General features: G+C 41.4%; 1 protein-coding gene across 1 annotated transcript in view; it reads left to right on the forward strand.

The window, feature by feature from the left end:
• Window positions 1–10,577, forward strand: part of LOC139452419 (uncharacterized) — a 43,537-nt gene extending 32,960 nt beyond the window's left edge. The window contains exons 4-5 of the mRNA XM_071233890.1: window positions 72–553; window positions 9,746–10,577. Of these exons, the coding sequence (XP_071089991.1) occupies window positions 72–533 (462 nt within the window). The 3' untranslated portion in view covers window positions 534–553; window positions 9,746–10,577. The remainder of the gene's footprint in view (window positions 1–71; window positions 554–9,745) is intronic.
• Window positions 10,578–22,138: the final 11,561 nt, after the last annotated feature.

Below are 22,138 nucleotides of genomic sequence, written 5' to 3' on the forward strand. Positions count from 1 at the left end.
GGGTTGATAAAGATCATTCCTACCCGGCTCTTCTGGACCTAATACAACACATCTATTTCTCTTTATCACAGGGCAAATCATCCGAGTCCCACATTTTGTCGGATCCTCTGTCCCTACCCCCTGATGGCCGCCTTATGGATGGGCGGTTAAACTTGCCCCGAGCCTTGGCTACCCTGTTCGACAGACTGTCCAGCGAGTCCTCAAACCAGGTCAGAACACCAGGGAACACTGACGGCCTGACGAAACGTGTCTTCTGCAACGGCTTCACCGGATGTGGCGGAAGGTTCCGGGGCAGAAGGCGACAACATCCCCCAGTCCTCGGCAAGCGGCCATTTTGTAATTACTTCGGCTGCGGTAATGCCGGTAAACGTTCTGAAGCTCCGACAAAAGCCGTGGCTCAGCGAGTGATGCGGCTACCGGACGACATCAGGAAGAGGCTGTTCTGCAACAGCTTCGACGGCTGTCGGGGCCGCAAGAGGGCGCTGTACTCCAACTGGTTGTCCAAGCTCCAGGGCATCGCCGATGACCTCTAGATCCTGGAGAACACATTAAGGTAATGGCTTAACAAAGGATTAAATATTTACCTCGAGATCAAGGAGGATTTATTTTGGTGAAGACGAAAGGACATTTATAGATATATTTCTAGATAAAGGAGCAAACATTCGGGTAATGACGTAAAAGAGGATATGACCAGTTATGTTTAGTTCACGGAGGACTTATTTTGGCTAATACGTAAAAGGAATGTAAACATTTACCTTTAGTTAAAGAAGGGCACAGTAACGTAATGATCACCGCAACAAAGGATTTGAACAATTACCTTTAGCTCATGGAGGACACTTCGGTGAAGACGTAACAAAGGATTTGAACAATTATCTTCTTTTATCACAAAGGTTCTGTAGTGTTGACTCTACATTACGTTCTCGCTTCATACCTTTTGATACGGGACACAGTTTACCTTTTGTGCTAAGACGTAGTTGAATCCATTAGTCGTGCCAGGATTCGTTGATTATGGGTTCGATTCTCGCACTGATAATGATCCTTGGTCCGACAGCAGCATACCGTTGCTCATGGGGTTGACCAAAAGGGGTAGACGTCTCACAATTAAATTACCCACTGTGTCGTCTTAAACGACATTTCCTTCAGAAATGTGGTAGGATATATTGGGAGAAACCAACGGTAGTTGTGTAGAAGTAATAGATAACCTGGGGAGCAATAGAAACCAACAAGGGAAAACTACGTACATTGCAGACACACGTGACGTTGATAAGAATATTTGCATGTTCCTATATGCGGTTCCTATATGTACGGTTCTCGGTAGGAACAGAGAACATGGAGCCCACAGTGGCAGTGGTTCTTGACTAGCCCTAACTTCTTATTCTTCGTCTTTGGATCAAGGCTTAAATATCCAAGGTCATCTGGCACGGATACGTCAACGGACCCGTGAAGATCCGGGGTACTATAGGTTTTCAGCAACCCATACTTGCCGTAAAAGACGACTATGCTGTCGTAATTAGGCGACTAACGAAATCGGGTGGTCAGACTCGCTGACTTGGTTGAAATTGCGTGTATCGATGCTCATGATGTAAATCACTGGATTGTCTGGTCCAGACTCGATTATTTACATACTGCCGTCATATAGCTTGAATATAGATGAGTGTGGAGTTATACAACAAACAAACAAACAAACAAACAACGGATTATAAACAACAGTAATAATGAGAAGTGACATGGTTGCACAGATCGTTCAGGTTGAGCTGACAGCCCATGTACATTGCAACTGGGATTAACAGTTGGTATTAGCATCTTATAAGTAATGGAAATTAAGTGATTCTGGAGATTGTTCCAAATTGATTTTGAATTTTTTTTCATGTTTTGTTTTGCAATTGAAAATATCTTACGTTAGCAATATATATCCCCAAAACGAACTTTACTGGCGTTTAGTCAGCACTCAAAGAATACTTCTACATTTTCTTAAATATTATTACCTTTTAAAAATTACATAATGCACATCTGCTGATTGGTCTCTTAGACACCTTGAAAATCTTTGAAAATCAGTAACTTTTCTGTTTTCCACATAAATATACATTTCAAACGTGGTAGAAGTCGTGTGGTTGCAAATGTATTTCTTTCCCCCAGTGTTCACTGAACCAGTTTATATTAACCAGTTGTTATCCAGCTACAGAATGAGTGATGGTTAAATAGACATAATCAAATTTAACATCAGTTCTTTCAATTTTCATATTTATAAAAAGAATTATATTTTTGTCCCTCAGATTATATTGGAGGAAAGTATTTTGTAGGGGGAGACTTCACCAGAAACATATCTTTAGCTCCAAAGACAAACGTGCAGTATGGGTACAAGAGGTTGTGGACTATTTGAGACATATTTTGCACCCATGCATGTACATGTAGTCGTCCAGTGCCATGTAGGTCAAGATTGATTACCTCCTGGGCGCAATAAAGAGAAACATTCCCGAGATGGACACGTGAGGTGTAGCGACGGGGATCGGTGTGTCCGGCTGCTTTAAAGGATATATGTTATATACAACGAGTGGGTGTAAATAAACGCGACAAAACCTTTTCCATATCCAACAGAAATCTCTGCTGAAAGCAGAGTCGATTGTACGATTCTGAGCATGTGTATGTGTTTTTATGAATCACTGTCAAAAAGTGATGATAACAATTGTTCGCGAAAAGGTGAGCGTATCCTGCCCCATCCGTGGCACCCGTCACAAACACATGCAATGGCAAGTCAATTGTTCACCTGAAACAAAACACTGGAACATATGGTACAAGTCAAAATAGGGAATGGCATCGGACATTATTTGTGTCACTGATGCGTCAAATTTGGAAATGTCTTCCACATATCTACCATATTACTTCTTGAAAGCTTTACTGGGGCCTTGAATGTATCTTTGACCTGGGGCCTTGAATGTATCTTTGACCTGGGGCCTTGAATGTATCTTTGACCAATTGGATTTGACTGTTATTGCAAACATTTCACTAAAGCACAAAAGAAAAAGTTGCACTCTAAACTCGGAGCGTTGTTGAACCGTTGTTCAATGGTTAAACTATAATTTGGTGAACGAAATCAACCATTAATCAAAGTTAATATGTGGTCATATGTCTATTTTGCTGTTCAAGGAATCAAGACTGCCATGTGCGATATTCTTTGTACGAATAACTGTTGTGTCCACATCCGTTTTTATTTGACGCGGAACTCAATTTGGAACGTTTTATTATTTCAAGCAGTGTGACATACAATTGGCATTCTATTTCGAAATATATATCAATTACCTTCGTATTTATTGCTGTCCAACCGATTATTGCAAAACAACAGTAATAATAATCATCATCATTAAGTCATGGTTGACTTAAAAGCATACTTGACATGCGGAAATACGTGGTCCGTATTTATCCACAATTGAACAACGCTAAATCCAATATCTATTGCATAACCTATGATATAGATATCCCAACTACGTGTATTGCGTTAATTTCCTTTCTCGAAATGCACTATACTGACACTGTTTGATCACTACAGCCCATGAAGTTCTCATGATAGCATTATAAATGTATGGAAGCTCATTTGCGCCAGATAATCCAGATTTAACGTCCATATTGATTGTTTTGGTGCAAAACCTCCTCATCGGTACATTAGGCCAGCATTACCTATTCTAAAAGACCATTGTTTTAGAGAAGCCATGTATTGATTTAGCAGATGTACAGCTGATTGACATAATTTCCTTAAGTCTATAATAGACGGCTGTTCCATTAGTGACAGTCTACGTATAGAAAGGACTGCAGGGAGGAAAACGTTCGCAGTCTAAACCTGGAAAAGGCGACCTTCAATAAATATATTTATTTCGTTTTTGATACGATAAATAATTACGGATAACAAATAGAATATGTACATAATTCAGACAGGATGATTTATCAAATATTGCGGCTTTTAACCTGTATTATTCCTGGCTTGTATGGATCCGCTATCTACACCGACCCATGTTATGATAGCTCCGCTCATGTAGAAAGTAAATAGCATAAAGAGCATTCGTGCCATGCAAATGTTATATTATATTTATATATCACGAGGCATCATATTGAACCTATGTAAAATTGGCGATGCAGCCTTACGCAATATTCCATCATTGATTGTGTGCACGCATACCAGATGTGCCCACAATACCACATGGACTCATGTCCGATTTAAGTACACTGCCTTGCTGACTTTTCAGATTGTATATGCTATAGTTCCTGGGCGTACATCAAATTCATCTGGGGCGGTCGGGTAGCCTAGTGGTCAAAGCGTTCGCTCGTCACGCCGAAGGCCCGGGTTCGATTCCCGACATGGGTACAATGTGTGAAGCCCATTTCTGGTGTCCCCCGTCGTGATGTTGCTGGAATATTGCAACAAGCGGCGTAAAACAGTACTCACTCACTCACTCAAATTCATCTACCAGTCTACACGGACGTTTACCATATTTATATACAAGTCTACATGGATGGAAGTATACCATATTTATTGTATAACAGTCTACTCGGACGTATACCATGTTCATATAGTTATCTACATGGACGTGTACCATATTTATATACCAGTCTACATGGACCTGTACCATATTTATATACCAGTCTACAAGGACGTATACCATAATTATATACCAGCTTTACATGGACGTATACCATATTTATATACCAGTTTACATGGACGTGTACCATATTTATATACTTGTCTAAATGGACGTATACCATATTTATATACTTGTCTAAATGGACGTATACCATATTTATATAATAGTCGACATGGACGTGTACCATATTTATATACCAGTCTACTTTGACGTACACCATATTTATATACTTGTCTAAATGGACGTATACCATATTTATATACCAGTCTACTTTGACGTACACCATATTTATATACTTGTCTAAATGGACGTATACCATATTTATATACCAGTTTTACATGGACGTATACCATATTTATATACCAGTTTTACATGGATGTGTACCATATTTATATACCAGTTTTACATGGACGTGTACCACATTTATATACCAGTTTACATGGACGTATACAATTTTTATATACTTATCTACACGGACGTGTACTATATTTATATACCAGTCTACATGGACGTATACAATATTTATTATATAACAGTCTACTTGGACGTATACCATAGTTATATACCAGTTTACATGGACGTATACCATATTCATATACTTGTCTAAATGAACTTGTGCCATATTTATTGTATAAGTCTACTTAGACGTATACCATATTTATTATATACCAGTCTACTTGGGCGTATACCAACTCCCTATACCTGGCTACACCTCCCACATTGTCTCTCTGTTGGCTTACTAAAGGTCAAGGTTATATCCAACGCATATGTAAATATTTACGCTAATATTAAATGACATTATTAGCCATGGCCAAATCGATAAGAAAAATATATGTTTCTTTCGTCAATGTGGTAAGGGTTGTGCCAGGGCCCCTGTCACGACGAATGACAAGCTGTTGACCAACTATAGGATGTCCAAAGGTAAATATCAAACAGTGTGCGGGAGCAGGTTTTGTGCGATTGCGAGGATCGTTATATCAATGGCTAACTTGGACGCGGCACGCTGACCAAAGGTTTCTCTACTAAATTGTGTATTCTTTAATCAATCTAACTAACACTAATATGATAAGTAATTAATAATGGATAAATGTTATATTTGTTTAATCAGATCAGGATGGCGAGATAGATAAACGTTGTGATGTAGATTTTGGCAGTAAGGGTAGGTAGGGTGTCTGGACATTGTGCAGATGGAACTTCTCACGTTGAAGGAGAACTAGATTCGGTACATTTGGCTTCCATACCCAGCTTGACTCAGGTCCTTCAGATGCCTGTGTGTTTGTCTCCTAGATCTGATGTTATAATGCATAATCATTCCAGAAGTTAATTAGTAGGTCGTTACACACGGACAAAGTGTCAGTGTCACTCGTGCAACGATCATCAATGTCTAGATCGATGATAGGGCAGAGAGCGAGGAGAAAAGACACTTTAACGCCTTGCTTAAACAGCACATTAGGTTTGTGTTTTGAGAATTCCTGTCTACAACTCTCCTGATGATTTGCAACTAGGCTGTCGAAAGCATAAATAAGAAATAAAACATCATTTATCTAAAGGACGGGGTATGACGAGGGACTATAAGTTTTGGCCAATTTGAAATAACTGTCCAAAGTTAAGTTGCGGTAGCATTTTATCTCACTTAGGCTTTCAATATTCGAATTTGATCATGTATGTAAGAATGGATAATAGGGTAGTTTTGGGGCTCCATGGTCTCCGTTAGCCTGGATTAATGACCTTAATAAATGCTTCCTGACAACCTCTAAAGTCAGCCAATACATACACAGGTATTGTTATTACGTTCTGAACTTGCAAGTGCTGAAATTAAAATATTCTTCTTCTCATTGATCTGTACAGGCCTGATAACTTTCAAAGTAATTTCTGTTTAGCTAAATTCTTAAAGGATGTTGATCCTTTGGGCCGGCCTACAAGAGACCCTGTCATTCCTTATCATTTGGCCACTATGTTTGTCACTATGTTGGTCACTATGTTTGCCACTATGTTGGTCACAATATTGGTCACTATGTTGGTCACTTTGTTGGCAACTATGTTGGTCACTATGTTGGTCACTATGTTGGCCACTATAATGGTCTATATGTTCGTCACTATGTTGGCCACTATGTTGGTCACTATGTTGGCAACTATGTTGGCCTCTATCTTGGTCATTTTGTTGGTCACAATGTTGGTCCCTGTGTTGGCCTCTATGTTGGTCACTATGTTGGTCACTATGTTAGCCACTATGTTGGCCTCTATCTTGGTCATTTTGTTGGTAACAATGTTGGTCCCTGTGTTGGTCACTATGTTGGTCACTGTGTTGGCCACTATGTTGGCCACTATGTTGGCCACTATGTTGGCCTCTAAGTTGGCCTCTATGTTGGTCATTGTGTTGGTCACAATGTCGGTCCCTGTGTTGGCCTCTATTTTGGTCACTATGTTGGTCACAATATTGGTCACTATGTTTGCCACTATGTTGGTCACTGTGTAGGCCACTATGTTGACCTCTATGTTGGTCATTGTGTTGGTCACAATGTCGGTCCCTGTGTTGGCCTCTATTTTGGTCACTATGTTGGTCACAATATTGGTCACTATGTTGGCCACTATGTTGGTCACTGTGTAGGCCACTATGTTGACCTCTATGTTGGTCATTGTGTTGGTCACAACGTCGGTCCCTGTGTTGGCCTCTATTTTGGTCACTATGTTGGTCACAATGTTGGTCACTATGTTGGCCACTATGTTGGTCACTGTGTTGGCCTCTATTTTCGTCTATATGTTCGTCACTATGTTGGCCACTACATGTATGTTGGTCATAATGTTAGCCACTATGTTGGTCACTATGTTGGTCACCATGTTGGCCACTATGTTGGTTACTCTGTTGACCACTATGTTGGTCACTATGTTGGCCACTATGTTGGCCACTATGTTGGTCACTATGTTGATCACTATGTTGGTCACTATGTTGGTCACTATGACGTAGTTTTGTATAACCTATTGTTGTACAGTTATAAATGCCCACGTGGTATGTATTCTGTTGCCCTACAAGAAACAGAATAGACCATATGAACGTTGCCATAACATGATACTTCACGTGCCAAATACCCAGCTGACGTCTGTGAAGTGACGTCTGTGAAGTGACGATTGCAGTGGGAAAACAGGCTGATATACGATAAATATTCTGAGATGAATGTTCGGATTTCGACTCTCTGTAGAGTGAGTGAGTGAGTCAGACAGTCATTGAATGAGTGAGTGAGTGAGCATTTAAAACCGCTTTGTATTTCACTAAAAATCACGGCCTGTCAGCTTGGAAGAAAGCCCTAAGTGATGCAGGTCTTAGATGTTTACAACTTTCGTGAAACCCATGACCACGGGTCACCTAGACATGTGATCATGATGAATCTGGGATTCGAACCGATCACCATAGGTTTCTGGTACGCCTAAGGGAGACAACTCTGCACAGCCAACTTTGGTGTCTTAGACGACATTTCAAGCCAAATATAGCATTCACCACCCTTATCCATCATCTACATACATGTATATACAACGTCTCATTCACACACCCACTCACCGCACTGTATCCCACTCACTCAAGAACACACCCCCACCTCCACCCCTTCGCTCGTTCATCCAGTGCATCTATGAACTCGGGTTATCTCCCCTGAGAGTTTCTGGTTAAGAACGGTCCCAGTCTTATATTTCAACTTAGGAACAGCGTCCATATTGTGTTTGACCACTCGCCGTGACAAAAATTACATGACGGAACAGTTGGCCGGGAATATACAATGACAGTTTATATGTGGCTCAATAGTCACCGAGTTGGCGACTAAGGTGAGCGTCATGTCCTATGGGAGTCTGTATCTAAGGTTATCAATCAGCAGAGGAACACTCCTTGATCTGCAATAATATTTTTCATGGCTTATCAATAATTCACCACATTAGCATGATTCTTTTGATGTCTAGAGCAATTTGGACACCGTCCCCGTTTTAACATCAATACTTACCGGGGTAGCTGTCACTGGCAAATAAAAGAAGTCAGAGGCATTTAGCCCGGCACTGTTGTGACGTCAGAAATATGGCCGTAATGTTCTTTTAAAGATTCAACACGTGAATTATTCAAACAAATGGAACATATATATCTCATGTCAATGGCTTCTTAACAAACTTATGCGTGCACGATCCACTAACGTGTTCTCTGCCGTACAGATCCTGATAACGCAACGTGACATTTGTTGACCCAAACACCCTGGGGTGAGATCCGCACTTTCGTCCAGCCGCACCTTGCTGCAGCGACTTCTGTAAAACATTGAACGGTTCTTGTCTTCATCCATTTGCCTGTTAAACAGAGTAATGGGGACACAGTTGTGTCAGTTTATGTCCAAGGTGTTTGGTGTTAAAACGCGTCCCATGTACTCACTTTAACTGTCTTCCAGCAATCACAACCCTAACGCTTTCCTGACCAATGAAGTTGTGGATTGATATCATGACGTATACTCGTTTTAAAGCTAATGCCGAATTTCACCTTGTATATGACGGCATTTGCTATGCATTTCTAGCTTTGCAAGGATATGCCACTGAAACAGAAGGACAAAAGAAAGTATACACTTTAAAAATGGATTTGACCGAAAGATTACAAACCTTATCAAGCGGTTACTGTTCTGAAATCAGTGGCCGGAACACTACGAACTTTGGTCTAAAACATAACTGTGATACCCGTATCAGATACAACACCATTGAATAACCATTTCTTGTTTGTTTCATTGTAAGCCATCATCAAACATAGATGTATACATTATCTTGCCCGACGGTTTAGATGTATATATCTGGTTTGAAAGCACGTGCTATCTGTGCCATTAGTACGCTTAATATATAGACAAATGAGACCAGTTTATCAAAACCCGTTTAAACCTGTTAACTCCAAACCAACTGTTAAATAGTTTAAGACACTCTACTGAACTAGCTCTGTTGGTTTTAAGATAACCAAGGGATTAAGAAATAGTCAGAACGGTAGGTGGGTTAAATAACCGTTACAAAATAACCATGCTTTTCAGAAATAATATAACCATGTGGTTAAATTTAGTTTGGTGTAGTCCTTGTTTATCCTGATTCTGATATTGATTATTATATTGCAGGTGCTGTGTTAACCAAATATGGCGCTGAGAGAAAAGTGACGTCACCATCTATTACAGAATTATCCCCCTTCCGCCTCAGTCTTCATCATCCTGTCAGCATCATTCTAGTTTTGTAGCACATGCCTCTTCTGTGAATCATAATGACGTCACCTCATTGAACACTGAACTGGATGACGTCACTTTTCGGGTCAAAGGTCATAAAGTACGTGAGGTGTTTGGCAAGATGGAGTAACTTTATGACCATTGGTCATTATTGATGACGTCACCAGGACACCTCTTCTGCCCGAGCAGAGGCCTTTAGGAACCGCTGGTAACTGAAAATAGACTCACAGGAAATAGTTTAATATGGAATTAATGGACCCCTAATTATCTCGCTCGTAAAATGAGTTGATAAGAGAATAAAGATGACGTCATTAGTTACAGCAGATTGGCTCTGGTAAGCATATGCTGCTTAGTGTATTCTCCTGGTATTCTCTTGATAATGTTCGTGTCTGCATCTCCCTCGAGAAGAAGGAAAGAGTGAGGGCTCCCTCCAGCAATAAGTCTTACCTGTGATGAAACTTGTCCTGTTCATGTCTGATGTTTACATTCTATCGAACCCATATCTGTTACAGCGGAATTGCAAGGACTTAAACAAGCCCTGTTTCATTAATGGCGTTAAATTACGATATTAGTGACGTAACTTATATATCAAATATAAAAAAAGTAAATAAATGCAATGTACAGTGTCTCGTTGTATGAGAACGTTGATTCACTTCAGAATATATACATATACATTGTATATATATATTGTGATGAGCAAACCGTGTATAAAGATGAGAATAAATATCATTCCAAAAGACCGGATCTTGTTTATTGTTGTGTTGAAGTTTGCCGTGACGTCATTCCGGTACGGTGGCGACTGTGGCTGGCGTATCAGTACGTCCCCGGTACCAGAAAAGAAGCTCATGTCTCAGCACCATAACTCGGGCTGCTAAGGGACGCAACGCTTCTGTCTTGTAGCTCCACAGGATCGGGATATGTGTCTTGCAGCTCCACAGGATCAGGTCTCGCAGCTGTACATGGTTAGGTCTTGCAGCTGCACAGGATCAGTTATTGCAGCTGCACGTGATCGGGACTTCAAAATGCACGGGATCAGGCCATGTATTTTGTACATGATCAGGTCTTGCAGCTGCAAAGGATCAGGTCTTGCAGTTGCACATGATCAGGCCTTGCAGCTGCACAGGATCGGAATATCTCATGCAGCTGTACAGGATCAGGTCTCTCAGCTGCACATGATCAGGTCTTGAAGCTGCACAGAATCGGGATATGTCATGCAGATGCACAGGATCAGATCTTGCAGCTGTACAGGATCAGGTCTCTCAGGTGTACAGGATCCGGTCTTGTAGCTGCACAGAATCTGAGTGTGTCTTGCGGATGCACGAATCCGGTTGCGTTAAGTCAGGAGACATTTTGTTTAGCAATACACCTGGAACGTTCTGCATCGCAGCGACTTTTTTAGTTACAGCGGTTTCATGTGAACTTCTTGTCCCTGTAGCAGGGTCACCAAATTGTTTGTTTTGGGACATAAACGAGTTTATTGTCTAGTTGTTTTCTGTACATGTACACCATCTATAATTCCACTATGACAGAGGAATGATTGATTCTGATTGGTACAAATACAATTAAAATCAGGTACCTAATGCCAGTCGAGACCTCAAAATTCATAGGCCTTTTCGCACTAAAACGTGCGTGTGAATATATCGATAGTCTACATATCGATGCATATAAAAAAATACCTAGTAGATATTGTATACGTTCCATATTGGAACACATAGTGATATATTTGTCACTCACATGTACACTGCATAAGCACTTGGTGACAACAAGTTTTGAGACATTGATGGAGTACACATACAATTAAGTAAAACATACACTAAACACTGTGTCACAAAAGCCTGTCACCAGCTAGTGTCGTGCAGGACAGGCTCGTCCTGAGCTATAGACGGCGGCGTTCAGACATACTTCAGTGGGGTTCCGTTGGCAATGTTTGCGCCGACAGGCTTCATGCTCCTGTAAATCATCAAGCTAATGGTAAACAACAGATCGGGATTGGCCTTTGATTTATGCAATTTGTAAATACACTGTCACTGCGAACAACTATTCTGATAGCCATGGACTGCAAAGAATAACGGAAGTAAGTCGAGTAAAGCCAGGTCGGGAGTTTGGGGGTGGGTGGGGTAGGTGGGGAGATGGTCTTTCTGAATATGTATTACTGTTAGAGAGTTATTTCAAATAAACTGGCACAAAAGTACAACTTCAAAATAACTTAACTCCTGTCATTTAATCAAGTTGGTTGACCAGTGAATTATTTGAGCATTTGGCAACCCTATTTCTACAACCTTTCACTCCTACAATGGGAGATGGCATGTTGATTTCCAAGAAATGTTTTAGTTGAGTATAATCAGTGCAGGTTGCGATGAAATTAAACATATGTCTATGGAGGATTATTTTATCTTTTTTTCTAAATATATGTATTTTGCAACCATCATTTCGAACCATTATAAATTGTCAATATTGAGAATAACCAATCTAGATTAACCGCCGAAAATTCCATTTGACGTACATGTAAATATAATTGTGAAAAGTATATTAATAGACCACTGAACATCAGGGATGACACCAGGTGTTCGGGAAAAGGATAATCATGTCCTGTCCTACCGGTAGCATCAGCCATTCACGCAATTTGCACACAGAAGTAAGTATTTATTGCCTGACGCCGTATAGCCGTACTCCTACCATGCGACGTCAGTCTATAAACAAACCACACACTCGGTGATCGGTGAGCCAGAAACTCAAGTGACAAGACAATGCAAATACTGATTTTGTTGAAACTAATAAAAACTATGAAATGTATTTTGTAGTTGACTCAAGTATAGGCTACTGAGCTTATGGTGTAGCTCGGGGACGTCAGTCCATCAACTAATCTTCAATATCAGTTACGTTTTTCGCTACCCGTGTCCCCGTTAGGAACGGTCTGAGAGAGCTGACATGCTAGAATAGAGATGAACCTCCTGTGTATTAACATTTCAAAACACGCTAAGTTTATCTCCTAATTGGCATGCAGTAGTAATTATTAATTCAAACCTCTTATAAGCCCCTTTCAATCAGAAACTTAAGGAGAGAATGAAGAACGTTTCCATTGCCAACAATAACCTCCGTCTTTGTTGTCGGTTGTTGTGTTATCAGGCTTGTACAACTTACCATCAAGAATCCATTATCTGTGAAGACACTTTACGCCTGGCAAGGAAGTCTCATGTGAAATTAATTGTGTTCAATCTATGCGGTACATTAAAATTGAATTGCAACAATGGGTACATCACCATATCGAAATTTGAAACTAAATCATTTATTCAAGCTCCTATGAAAACAAAGGACGCACAAGAATCTGTACCTCAATATAACGTATAACTTATGCATCAAGCCAAATAATAAGCCGGAAACGTGTTAAGATGATTGTGCAATTTCACGTCTACGGAGACATTATCAGTCAAAACTGTAGTTCAAAAGGTGCAAAGTGCGACATCACTTTATAAACAATTGGTTCCCTGCATCCTCCATCTATCTGCCTTAAGGTCAAAGAGTAACAAGCATCGGGCTTGAAAAGGGAAATGTTTTTGGGCATCGCATCATTTAAAATCCTTCGCATCATTTTTATTGTCAATCAAAATATGTTTATATTTCCCGGGTAATAAAAAGCAGAGTCTATCATCCAGGATGTAGAATGACAATGTATTATTTGTTTTCTTTTGTTTGTTTGTTGTTTAAGGTCGCACCCAGCTGTATTCCAGCTGTATGTAAATAATCGAGTCTGTACCAGACAATCCAATGATTGATTTCATGAGCATCGTTCCTCGCAATTGACATGCATCAACTAAGTCAGCGAGCCCGACCACACGTTTGTCGCCTCTTACGACAAGCATGGGTTGCTGAAGACCTATTCTAACCCGGATCTTTACGGGTCGACACTGTTATAAGAGCCGAGGTCAATGTATACCCAGGTGTGTTTATGGGTATTCTTGGTGGGGAAAAAATGAAAAGTGTTCCTCCATCACCATAATATTTTTAAGTCGTACCTTTTCCTCCTTTTTTGAGAAAAATTCAAACATCAAAAATATGTCTGCAGCCCAACTGTGTAGTATTTAATTGGGAGTCAAACGGGTCTCTAAGTCCATGCTCAGAATGGAGTCCTTGTCTGAGGATGTCACCTGCTTTGTAGTAAGGGGGAGATAATCGATCTATGCTGCTTAGACACTCATGACGGTGTGACGAAGTAGAGATTATTACTGATAAAAATTAGCCATTTAGATGAATTATAAAGTACGGGAATACAGATTAGGCGAATAATTAACTCCATGGTGGCATTGGGCGCTGTGAACACAATACACCAGGTGAAGCTCATCGGGAGAATGATGCTGACCGATCAATCTTAATACCAATGATTGTCGATACACTACATACTGGACGTGACGGGCTGTAGGTGTCATACGGGTGACAATGCGTTCGTTTGACAAGTTCCTGTGTACACAATGTCATTTCGAAGACGGGATCTAGTTGAACAGGTGCACTGTGTGGAATCAGGAATAAGGTTAACACGTTTCCAGAAATCAGTTGGCAGCGGATAGGTTTTAATTGCTGAACGTGCTGTAACACTCTCTATGAAGTTGTCATGCGTGAAACATTAGGTGCATTTGCAGGGAAATGTAGTGTAAATATTGAATACTTGAAATCAGGATTTAACGGAAATATAATTGTGATGATAATTTAAGTAACTAGAATATTTACTCTCTTATACCCCCATCACACCAAACTAATTCTCACTACGTTCGTGAAAATGTTGTCGAACGGGCTCCAACTGTGTATGAACGTAGTGGACGTAGTAGCAACTATTGACAGTCTTTTTACGAACTTCATGGACGGGCTCGGGTGGGGAGGGTGCTCTAGAACTTTGAGTCTGCTCAAAATTTTATCCCGTCCATCCCGTTAGTCGGATTGACAACGTACTTAAAACGAGAAAGACGGATTACGAACGGAATTGCCGTACTTCGAACCTACTAGGGACGTGTTACGACGTGGTGCAGTCGGACATAAATTTCGGTACGTGTGCACACCGACCGGGTCGACTTCTCTTTGGAGGCATGTGTACAGCTCGGAGCCCTGAACTTGGATGAAGACTGGCTACAACGCGCTCGGTATCTATAGGAGTCGGGCCAGGACGGGCCAGGACGCGAATACACACGCACTTGGGACGAGATCAGGACGTACTGCGAACGAGTTGGTCGGGTTAAGAATTAGTTAGAACTGGCTTGGACGCATTGTGAACGAGGTAGAACGAGGTTGAACTGGTTAAGGACGGGTTCAGAACGGCTACGGACGTGCTCGAACTACTCCGAAACGTTGTCGAGATGAGGTGAACGGGCACTTCAACTGGATACAAACGGACTGCAGACTGGCTGAGAACGAGATAGACTAATTTGTGAACGAACTAGCATCGTACTTTACGCCAAACTGCGCGTTCTGCTGTGATCACAGCCCGTTCTTGTATTTTTGTAGAGCGGGTCAGAACGAGATAGAACTACTTTGGTGTGATGGTAGCATTAGAAATAATATACAGTAAACTGCGGTTATAACGCACATGCTTATAACGAACTTACGGATATAACGAAATGTTTTGATCCCGCCCATTTGCTGTTTATATGCTTACAACGAACTAGGGTTATAACGAACTAAGATTAGTGGTCCCTTTGAGATCGTTATAACCGTAGTTTACTGCAAGTGATTTAAGAGAGAAGAGTTATTTTTAGAAAGTATCACCTGGCATAATAAAAAAATACGCAACTTACATAATAAAGTACTTGGAGCACAATGGTGGAGTATATGTCGAACAGTGTATTTCCTTGTATTTTTTATATTTTGTTCTCAGCTGCCTTTACCTTGTAGTGACTCAACTTTTACACAATCAGCTGAAGACAAAAAAGACCATTACACCAGGTTACACAGTTCTCATTTCTCGTTGTGCTGTAAAAACAAGAGACGTCTTGCGTTCTACTTCGGAAACGAAACACACCTTCTGTTGTGTCTTAGTTCAACTTGATTCAATGAAAATGCCCAAACCTAAAAAAACTTCACAAATCGATAAATCGCAAAACGCAGTACTTCACCCGTAGGTCGACATGTGTTTCATGAAAAATGATTCAGTAGTTGGTTTAACTCTGCTCTGGCCACGAATATCAGCAATAGAGGAGGCTACGTCCATCTTGGCCCAATGAAATTAGGAAAAGACGAAATATGAAGAATCTTTCAATAGCAATGGCAAACTCCTCCCCTGACTCGTGTGTAAAGATTCGTGAAGACATGTGGGACGCATTTTGAGGTTGATCTGACTCAACGTATTGCTGATCTGACTCAACGTATTGCTGATCTGACTCAACGTATTGCTGATCTGACTCATCGTATTGCTGATCTGACTCATCGTATTGATGACCTGACTCAACGTATTGCTTATCTGACTCAACGTATTGCTGATCTGACGCAACGTATTGCTTATCTGACGCAACGTATTGCTGATCTGACGCAACGTATTGCTTATCTGACTCAACGTATTGCTTATCTGACGCAACGTATTGCTGACCTGACCCAACGTATTGCTGATCTGACTCAACGTATTGCTGATCTGACTCAACGTATTGCTGATCTGACTCAACGTATTGCTTATCTGACTCAACGTATTGCTTATCTGACGCGACGTATTGCTGATCTGACTCAACGTATTGCTTATCTGACTCAACGTATTGCTTATCTGACGCAACGTATTGCTGATCTGACTCAACGTATTGCTGATCTGACTCAACGTATTGCTGATCTGACGCAACGTATTGCTGATCTGACTCAACGTATTGCTGATCTGACTCAACGTATTGCTTATCTGACTCTTCGTACCTCATCGTATTGCTGATCTGACTCAACGTATTGCTGATCTGACTCAACGTATTGCTTATCTGACCCAACGTATTGCTTATCTGACGCAACGTATTGCTGATTTGACTCAACGTATTGCTGATCTGACTCAACGTATTGCTTATCTGACTCAACGTATTGCTTATCTGACGCAACGTATTGCTGATCTGACGCAACGTATTGCTGACCTGACTCAACGTATTGCTGATCTGACTCAACGTATTGCTGATCTGACTCAACGTATTGCTGATCTGACTCAACGTATTGCTGATCTGACTCAACGTATTGCTGATCTGACTCTTCGTACCTCATCGTATTGCTGATCTGACGCAACGTATTGCTGATCTGACTCAACGTATTGCTTATCTGACCCAACGTATTGCTTATCTGACGCAACGTATTGCTGACCTGACTCAACGTATTGCTGATCTGACTCAACGTATTGCTGACCTGACTCAACGTATTGCTGATCTGACTCAACGTATTGCTGATCTGACTCAACGTATTGCTTATCTGACCCAACGTATTGCTTATCTGACGCAACGTATTGCTGACCTGACTCAACGTATTGCTGATCTGACGCAACGTATTGCTGATCTGACTCAACGTATTGCTGACCTGACCCAACGTATTGCTGACCTGACTCAACGTATTGCTGATCTGACTCAACGTATTGCTGATCTGACTCAACGTATTGCTTATCTGACTCAACGTATTGCTTATCTGACGCAACGTATTGCTGATCTGACTCAACGTATTGCTTATCTGACGCAACGTATTGCTGATCTGACGCAACGTATTGCTGATTTGACTCAACGTATTGCTGATCTTACTCATCGTATTGCTGATCTGACTCAACGTATTGCTGATCTGAATCAACGTATTCCTGATTTGACTCATCGTATTGCTGATCTGACTCATCGTATGGTTGATCTGACTCATCGTATGGTTGATCTGAATCAACGCATTGCTGATCTGACTCTTCGTATTGCTGATCTGACTTATCGTAACTCATCGTATCGTGTACCATGGTTATGGCTGTGCAAGTGTAATGTAACATGCATCATGGGAGCAATGTTAACAAAACAAACGCAGCGTCATTTTGTCATTTTTTAAGATGCACATCTAGAATTTTCTCAAAATAATTTTTGTGTGTGGATTAGGTGTTATATGAAGACAACATTATTATCATTATAACGGAGTCACGTGCGCATATTTCTATAGTCCGTTTAAGACTGCCATCTTTGGACTGAGAATAAATGTAAACTTCCTGTTTTCGTTCGAATATTTCTCCTGCAAACTTGTCGATAGGACTCCTTATGACAGAAATACTTCAAACTACAGGTAGTGCAATCAGTAGTTACTCGATATTTCAATAACAACAGTCTGTGAATAATTATATCCTTTTTTAACAGGCAAAAGCAGTTTTCTAGCATTTCCGACAATACTTTTAGGAGATGAGGTGAGGTGAAAAGGGGTTTAACGTCGCGTCCAAGATTTAGTCCTTGTTTTAGCCCCTCAATGCCGAGCGCCACCCAGGGTAACAATTTTTAACGTATTCTGGTATGACGCGCCCTGGAATCCAACCCCAGACCTTCCGCTCTCCGGGCGGACTCTCTACCACTAGGCCACGGAGGCGGTCGTAATTTTAGGAAAACGACTGTGTAGGTGTTCGGATTACACCACGGTCAGCAGTGGGAGAGACAGGTACAGGGAGTGGATAAACCGGTCTTATCTTTGGACTGCATTAGCTGAGCGAGTCTTACGCTGTCAAAGCTATTGCCGCTGAAGTACTGTAGAAATAACCTCATTTCGATACGGCGACCGCTCTCAGGCTGATGACGCCTATGCTTTTCTGTCGTGACAGAATAGTACCTGCAGCCCCATACTGCAGTTTCAAAGTAGACGGAGATGCTTATTAAGCTTACATTGTGCTGGCATGTCTTGCGGCGTATGTCACCATCCGCATTGGTTAATGTTGGAAAGTCAACCATATAGTCTCCATACATAGCTACACGTGTCTCCCTTATTAATTACAGATATACATGTGTCTCTTTTAATAACGACCGTGCCAAGGGTCAAAATTGGTGGGATATTGTGAGAAGGTATTGTGGGTTGTGATTGCGGTGGGTGTTGCGGGTGTTTTTTTGTGGTGGGTACTGTGAGTGGGGGTTGTGGTGGTGGTTGTATTGCGGTTGGGTATTATGGTTGGGTATTGTGGGTAGGTATTGTGGTTGGGTATTGTGGGTGGGGATTGTGGGTGGATATTGTGGGTGGATATTGCGGTCGGATATTTTGAGTGGGGTTTGTGGGTGGGGATTATGAGGTGGGGATGGCGTTGGGATATTGTGAGTGAGTGTAGGCGGGGAGGGGGGGGGTATTGATGTGGGGTTTGTTGATAGGGGTTGCTATGGGGATTTTTGTGGATATTGCAGTCGGATATTGTGAGTCGGTATTGTAGGTGGGTATTGTGATCGGATATCGTGAGTCGGTATTTTGTTCGGATACTGTGAGTCGGTATTTTGTTCGGATACTGTGAGTCGGTATTGTGGGTTGGTATTTCGGTCGGATATTGTGAGTCGGTATTGTGGTCGGAAGTTGTGAATGGGTATAGTAGGTGGATATTGCTGCGGGGATTATGGGATGGGGATTGCGGTGGGATATGGTGAGTGGATGTACTGGTTGGCGATTGTGGTGGGATATTGTGAGTAGCCATTGCGGTGGGATACAGTGAGTGGACATTGCGGTCGGGATAACGATGGGAACTTCAAGAGGGTATAGCGGTGGGGTATTGTGGATGGAGATTGCAGTGGGATATTGTGTCAGGGATTGTGAATGGGGAGTGCGTTGGGTAATGCGGGTCGTATCATAGCAACAACAAAGTTCTGATATCTGATATCCATGCGTTGATTATCTAGTCTAATACTTTGAGTTTGATACATTTATAAGCGCCATTCTGAACGATCTTTTTTCAAAACGATCAAGGGGCGATAGACGAACGTGTTGGTTCCCAGCAGAGAAGACACAACGCTGTGCATGGCGGATTGAGAAGATCGTTCAGGACATCGCTATATACATGTTTTCTTCGTTGCAGTCGCCACAGCAGAGTCTCAATTTACACTTTTCATTTTCATAATGTTTTGTGGATTGTGTTAATTTCCTGATATTTTATCTTGTTAGTCATACACTGAGAATGTATGTGACACGTGGCCACAAAAGGGTCAGTTATTTAAGCAACTTCCTACTTGTTTATTTTTCTGAAACTTTTTAAAGCAACTTAGGGACACAAAAAAAGTGAAAGGAGTCAACAATGAGTGAGTGAGTTTGATTTAACGCCCATGGAACATCATTTACGTTATTTCACGGCGTGGTGTCAGTTTGATGTAGGAGGAAAGCCTGAATGAAGTGATCCGCACCCACGATCACAGATTCCTTGCTCGCCTAAGGGAGGCAACTCGGGGGTCACCGTGAGTCCTCGATGCAGTCAACGAACATTCAGCGATAAAACGTCATACCGTTTAATCATTAATCAATAAACAAAGTTACAGCAAGTTTACCGGTATAACCATGACAAAGAAAAGTATCAACCACGAGTTGACAACAGATTACCGATAACACTTCTAATGTTTCCCCAAATACACTGAATTTATCAAATCGTCAAGTAAGGTGGTCGTTTAGTCTGCCAGGACAATAGCAAAATGCTTACAGTTTCACCGCAACAAATTATCAAATGGACACAAGAGACATTGGCGGTTCCCGGCTCAGTATCGAGGTATCCTGACTGTTGTAAATCCCCGACAGTGATGCCGCAGTTCAGGACGTCTTTCGCCAACCTTCTCTGCACATGTTAAATCTGGAACACTTTTCTTGAAGTTCATTGTACATGTATTGATAAACATTACACCAATCTATGTGTACTCACTCAGAACATTAACACAATTACCATTGAAAAAACATTTTTCATTCAATGCCACCTGACCACCTCTTCTGAAAATGACAATATTTTGTTTTATCATAATTAAGTGATAATTTCCACTCTTTGGTGTGACATTCTAAGATGCTAAGTTGTTTTTTGTAGTCCAACACAGAATCTGATACTAAAATAACATGGTGTGGTTGCAGACACATGACCAGACAAGTACCATGTCCCATTGACGACATGAACTGCCGTAATATGAGTATTGGGTAAATGACAACCTTGATGACATCTCATGCTTTCTCTTCCATTGCGTTATCTGCCAAGAGAAACATATGGACGGGCCATGGACTCTGCAAATGTTCATTCAACTTAACTCGTCTTTACTGAATGCATTGATTCATTTTTTCAGTGTATTAGTGTCGAACAAAACCATTTGTCAACGGATTTATTCACGCTGTTGCCAATCCCCGTTTGTGGGCACAGTCGTCTGAGGCGCCGCGATTCGCTGTGCAGAGTTGCGTCCCTTTGGCAAGCCAGAAACCTATAATTGTGGGTTCGAATCCTGGTTCGCCCCGATTATGTTTCTAGGTTTGTCAGCACCATACCCGTGCTCGTTGGTTTCACCAAAGTGGTTAACGTCTGAGACTTGCATTACTTCGGGCTTTCCTCACACATTGGGCTGACACGCCGTGATAAACTGGAATACTGTTAAAAGTCCTGTCGACTAAGGCGCCGCAATTCGCCGTGCAGAGTTGCGTCCCGTGGGTACGCCAGAAACCTATGACTGTTGTTCGAATCCCGGTTCGCCCCGATTATGTTTCTAGGTTTCTCAGCACCACACCCGTGTTCATGCGTTTCACCAAAGTGGCAAACATCTGAGACCTGCATCACTTTGGGCTTTTCTCCCACATTAAGTTGACACGCCGTGATATTACTGGAATACTGTCCAAAGCGGCGATAAACCTAACTCACTAACTCCGATCGTTTAGCAGCGATAATATTGACAGGACGATGATGCATTCAATGCATCAACTAGATGGCGACGTCCACAGCGGACAAATTAGTAATATACGAACAAATATATTTCTATTTAAACGGGAAACTTTTTTTATTAAATGTCTTTCCTAACATAAACCGTTTAATCATAAACAGTGTGCAAGTAAATATGACAGGGGAACCAGAACACAATGTACCCATGTAGGGAATCGAACCCTTGACTTCGTGTCACAGGCGAACACTTCAACCGATAGGCTATCCCACCACTCTCCATTTCACAGACACTAGTGACTTACAAACACAATAAGATATTATTGTCAAAATACGGAAAACAGGGGTTGATATCATGAGCCACGTCCTTCACCTTCGGGGTACGATGACAACAAAATAACCAAGTACAATTTAGTCGCTTCTTTCAACAAGCACATGGGTTGCCTGGGACGTATTCTAACACGGGATCCCCGTGTGGGTCTTACTATGTG

This window comes from Haliotis cracherodii, unplaced genomic scaffold (assembly GCF_022045235.1).
Source record: "Haliotis cracherodii isolate W230 unplaced genomic scaffold, xgHalCrac1.p SCAF_9, whole genome shotgun sequence".
Lineage (NCBI taxonomy): Eukaryota > Metazoa > Mollusca > Gastropoda > Lepetellida > Haliotidae > Haliotis > Haliotis cracherodii.